The 5,123-nt window shown below is 46.6% G+C and overlaps 1 protein-coding gene across 1 annotated transcript in view; it reads left to right on the forward strand.

Moving 5' to 3' along the window:
- Window positions 1-6: 6 nt before the first annotated feature.
- Window positions 7-5,123, forward strand: part of dok2 (docking protein 2) — an 11,461-nt gene continuing 6,344 nt past the window's right edge. The window contains exons 1-4 of the mRNA XM_007543099.2: window positions 7-1,419; window positions 1,497-1,634; window positions 1,712-1,879; window positions 4,656-4,764. Coding sequence (XP_007543161.1) covers window positions 1,360-1,419; window positions 1,497-1,634; window positions 1,712-1,879; window positions 4,656-4,764 — 475 coding nt within the window. The 5' untranslated portion in view covers window positions 7-1,359. The remainder of the gene's footprint in view (window positions 1,420-1,496; window positions 1,635-1,711; window positions 1,880-4,655; window positions 4,765-5,123) is intronic.

Raw genomic sequence — 5,123 nt, forward strand, 5'->3', positions numbered from 1 at the left:
TCTGTGTTGTGAGATTTATTTGGCTCCTGTATAATTTATGGCTGAGAGCCTTACTGTTAAATATTATTGTACTGATTGCAGGTTTTTCAGTCCTTTTGACTGAACAGCTGCTGTTCTTTGCCTGCAAGTATTTTGCATGTTTTATGTCTTAAATTAGGTGAATTTACTACCAGATAATTTTTCCATTTTGCCAGATCACATAGTAGCATTTATACCTGAAGTGAAAAATTAACAGCCAATCCAGGTGATCGGCAGCAAAAACCTGATGGGAGCGTTCATCAGTAGAACCCGTTCCACACTCGTTGGAAACAAGGCATCAGTTTGTTGGAGCCGGTTAGAAGTCCACCATTTTGGATCAAAGCAGTCATGGTGACAGTAGACCAGCTGCAGGCCAGATAATCCTGATTCGGACCTGGTTCTGGGTCAGAATATCTCAGATTAACAGAGATGAATCAGTTTTGCTGCTCTAGTTCCTGACTTAGTTCTGTCCTGGTTCTTAAATGCTTGGAGTCGGTTTTCTCTGCAGGACTTATTGCAGAAAGTTTATGTTCTCCTGCAGCATATCAGCCTGTAGATTCTCAGAAAAAGGAAGTGTCAACCCACTGATCTCCTTGATTGGTGTGTCACAGCTGAAGCTCCACCTGCTGACAAACCACAGAGTCGAACTTCCTGTTAAACCGTCTGCAGCTTCCACTCTGCCACTTCGCTGCTTTATTTCCCCTCTATGTGCATCTAATGCTCCCAGTTACACATTTCAAGGCTGGTTTCTGAAACATGAGCAGGCAAAAGACATTTCAGTGTCAGTTCAGCTGCAGGAGCTTCGCTTCCTCCTCTGTCCTCCACACAACCAGCAGGGGGCGCTTCGTTTGCTTCGGTTTCAGCTGCTGCAGCCTGTAGAGCAGCAGCTGCTGAACAGTCCAAGTTCTGATGAGAACAGTCAGATCTGGGGAGTCTGCTGGAGATGAAGTGATGAGATAGAAACAGCAGGAGGAAGAGGAGAAGGAGAAGAAGAAGGAGGAGGAGGAAGAGGAGGAGGTCCAACCAGAGGAACGGCGACTTCTGCATCAGACGTTGCAACAGACACCGACAGCAGGAAGCACACATGACACCCTGAACGTCACTCTGCTTCAGCAGCGAGACCCGTCGGGCCGGAGCCACCAGAGACCGGTCAGAACCGAAACACGGGTCCAACAAGAACCAGAGCAGAACCAGAAGAGCTGCAGGAGGAGGAAAGCAGAAGTTTAAAGAGGTAAAAGGAGAAGAAAGTGGAGACAGACGAAACCCGAACCTCTGACCAGAACCAGAACCAGGGAGGAGGTGCAGAAAGCCTGAGGACGGTGGAGCAGCGGGTGGAGCGCGATGGAGGAGGACATCAGGAAGCAGGGGATGCTCTTCCTCCAGCAGCAGCGTTTCGGGAAGGTAAACCCTGACAGGAACCTTGTGGGTCAACCTGATGGGTTCTGTCGGCCCGGTTCTGACTGTGTGTGTGTGTGCAGAAGTGGAAGCGGGTGTGGTGCGTCCTGTACCGGGAGAGCTCCTGCTCCATCTCCAGGATGGAGTTCTTTGAGTGTAAAGACGGAGGCAACGTGGAGAAGAACGACAAGACTCTGCGCAAGCAGCAGGAGAGCAAGAAGGTAACCGCCCTCCTCCGTTTCCATGGCGATAACACCTCCCGTTTCCACGGTGATGACCCCGCTCCCACGGCCCCCAGGTGATCCGGCTGGCGGACTGCATCCGGGTTTCGGAGGTGGAGGTGGACGGCGGGCCGCGGGACACTGGCGCCTTCCTGGTGGAAACCACGGAGAAGATCTTTGTGTTCGCCGCGGATCGGAACCAGCTGGACGACTGGACCCACCGGCTGTGTGAGGTCGCCTTCCCTGTAGGTACACCCGGTTCTGATCGGCCCGATCAGCCAGCCGCTGATGCAGCTCAGCCGTTCTCACCCACAGGCCGGTTCTGGTTCTGGTTCTGGTTCTGATCTGACAGACAAGAAAGAGAAAGAAGGTCCGAGAGCGTTTCTGAGCCGGACCCGTACTCTGAAAGTAGAACCAGCTGAGGTCGGGGGTCACAAAGGGTTGGTTCTGGTTCAGAGTGTTTGACCGTCCTCTGGCGATCAACTGGACCACGACCAGAACCTCAGCCGGTCCAAACTGATTTTCCTACCATTCTACCAACAGAACCAGCACTGTGGTACCATACGGTTCTGCTGGAAGCTCTGGACCCATCAGAACCCATCAGAACCTGATTATTGAGGGTTTCTCTCTGAGATTATAATCTGGATTATCAGGGAAGCTGAGCAGCAGAATCTGATCTCTGCTTTTAGTTTCTGCTGCAGCGTTTTGGATCAGATGAAGGATTTTAACTGGATTATGAAGAATCATCATCATGGATCAGATTATAGATTATAGATTATCAGTTCCACTGCCGGACAGGATGTTGATCATTTCTGAAGGAAGGAAATCGGTTTAATCTGAGATTTAAATGACATCCTGGTTAAAATAACTCAGAGCTTCTTTACTTGATCAGATCAGTGATCCACTGATCAGGTTCTGTTCAGAGGTTCTGGTCCAGAAACAGTCGGGTCAGAATTTAAAGCAGGAAGTTTGGAGCCATCCAGGTATTATATTAATGTGTTGATGGTAGAAAATAAATCAGCTTCAGTTGTTTCTGCGGCGCTCCAGTCAGTCTCAGCAGGGCCGGATCTCCGGGGGGCGCGGCCGGGGGCCACACTTCATGTCCTTAAAGCTCTACTTATAAATATTAGCTTCCTGTTAGTCCAGATGCCTCTTATTAAAATAAAATATTAACTCATCAAAAGAAAATGTTTGTACATATAGTCTCAGGTCCCTGAAAAACGTCACAGGAAAATTTCTGAGCCGCCATGTTTTACGAACGTTAGGGTTAGCATTAACACTGCTCAAAGTGATGAACTGTAGCAGTTTAATGTCTGCTAGCTGCTAGCCCACAATGACTCACTGGACTCTGTGGTCGGAGCATTATTCTCCTTCCCATTAGCCTCCTTCCTATTAGCAACATTCCTAATAGCCTCCTTCCCNTAGCCTCCTTCCTATTAGCAACATTCCTAATAGCCTCCTTCCCGTCAGGTTTTTGCAGTTTATGAATCAATTGTTTGGACCCAGAACTTCACTGACTCTAAGATCAACATCACACCAGAACCAGATAGAAATATTACAGTAACAAAGCTGCTCTACAAAGGAGAGGTCTCACTCTAACAAAAACTGCTGGGCTGATGCGTTTTTGGACAAAATGTTTCTGTTCTTCATTCAGAAGTTCTTCACTGTGGATCCAGAAATGCAACTCAAGTAAGAGCAGCGATTCTTCATGATAAATACTCAAGTAAAGGCTAAAAGTACGGTGCAGTAAAACTACTCCTACAAGTACTTTTTTTTCCAAAAGTTGCTCAAGTAACTAAGTAAATGTAACTAGTTACTATCCCCTTTGCAGATGACGTCACTTTTACCCAGAAAAGGATTTAGATCAGTCACTCTTTAGCTTATTTTATCAGAAACTGTAGACCACTCACTAGTTAGAAATGGAATTAGATACTTAGCAACCCTGAACAGGAGCAGTTAGTTTACATACTTTAGAACATTAGATTAGTTTTCTTTCCTCTTTTTTTTCTTTCCTTTGGTTTATTTTGTTTGTATTTCCTTTTAACTCATGTAAAGCACTTTGAATTGCTGCTGAAAATGTGCTACATAAATAAAATTACCTAACCTTGCCTCAATCTGTACTCAGATTTCGATGAAAGCAAGTCATCAAATGTCAGAATCAGATCGAATTTCTGGGAGAAATGTTGCCTAGGAGACAGAAACGTCCTAAATAAAGTCACGAGGTCTGAGGAGCCTCAAGTCCCAGAGATACGAGAAACAGCAGAAAAGTTCTGGGATGTTGAGCTGAGATCAGGACTCAAAGTTTTCTAGGAGTTTAAAGAAAGCGATAGACTTTATTTATCAGACAAATTTAAACTTGTAGCGTTTTTTTAGAGGCGCGACGAAATAAACATCTTAATGTTTTTGTGGATATTTTATTGACATTCAGAGGATTTCCAGCATGGAAGCCGAACTGATTTACAGAAACGTTTAACAGTTTTCATTTCTCTGCTTTGCGTTCTCGGTTCATGATCCGGTTTGGGCTCAGAACCTGCAGGCGGACCGGGTCAGCAGGTTCTGGTAAAAATAGCAGGATGCTGACAGACAGTCGGCCTCTTGACTCACATCTCGACTTCCCCTTTAAGGGAGCGCAACAGGAAGTGCAGGCAGCCAATCAGAGGAGCTCAAAGAGACGACGCAGACTGAAGAACCAGGACCAGAACCAGGACCTGAACAAGAACCTGGACCTGGACCAGAACCTGGACCAGGACCAGAACCTGGACCAGAACATGCTCAGGGTTGGATCTAAGAGAAAAAAATCCCTGGAACTAATAAAAATTATATATATTTTAATAATAATAATAATAATAATAATAATAATGGTTCTGATGGAAGGTCCGTCAGACCTGCAGGCTCTGGGTTCTGGATCAGGTTCAGCAGTTTGTAGAAACCCGTTGAAGGAACTTATTTCCCGTAGATCTGAGTTATTGTTTGGTTCCATGCAGATGTTTCCTTGATGATAAACCGATTTCTGTCCATCAGATGAGCTGGACAGAGGGCGGAGCCAAGAGAGGCAGCCTGCAGAGAGGAAACCGGGTGGAGGACGAGGAGGGCATGGAGGACAACTCCCTGTACAGCGGCCGAGAGAAAGGTAGGACGGAGGGACGGAGTCACAGACCCTCAGTCTTCAGCTCATCCTACATTCTGGACTTCCTGTTTGCCTTCAAGTCTTCCTGTTTGCCTTCAAGTCTTCCTGTATGCCTTCAGGACTTCCTGTTTGCCTTCAGGATTTCCTGTTTGCCTTCAGGACATCCTGTTGGCCTTTAGGACTTCCTGTTTGCATTCTAGTCTTCCTGCATGCCTTCAGGGCTTCCTGTATGCTTTCAGGACTTCCTGTTTGCCTTCAAGTCTTCCTGTTTGCCTTCAAGTCTTCCTCTATGCCTTCAGGACTTCCTGTTTGCCTTCAGGATTTCCTGTTTGCCTTCAGGACATCCTGTTGGCCTTTAGGAC

The sequence above is a fragment of the Poecilia formosa genome, unplaced genomic scaffold (genome assembly GCF_000485575.1).
Source record: "Poecilia formosa unplaced genomic scaffold, Poecilia_formosa-5.1.2 Scaffold763, whole genome shotgun sequence".
In the NCBI taxonomy this organism is placed as follows: domain Eukaryota; kingdom Metazoa; phylum Chordata; class Actinopteri; order Cyprinodontiformes; family Poeciliidae; genus Poecilia; species Poecilia formosa.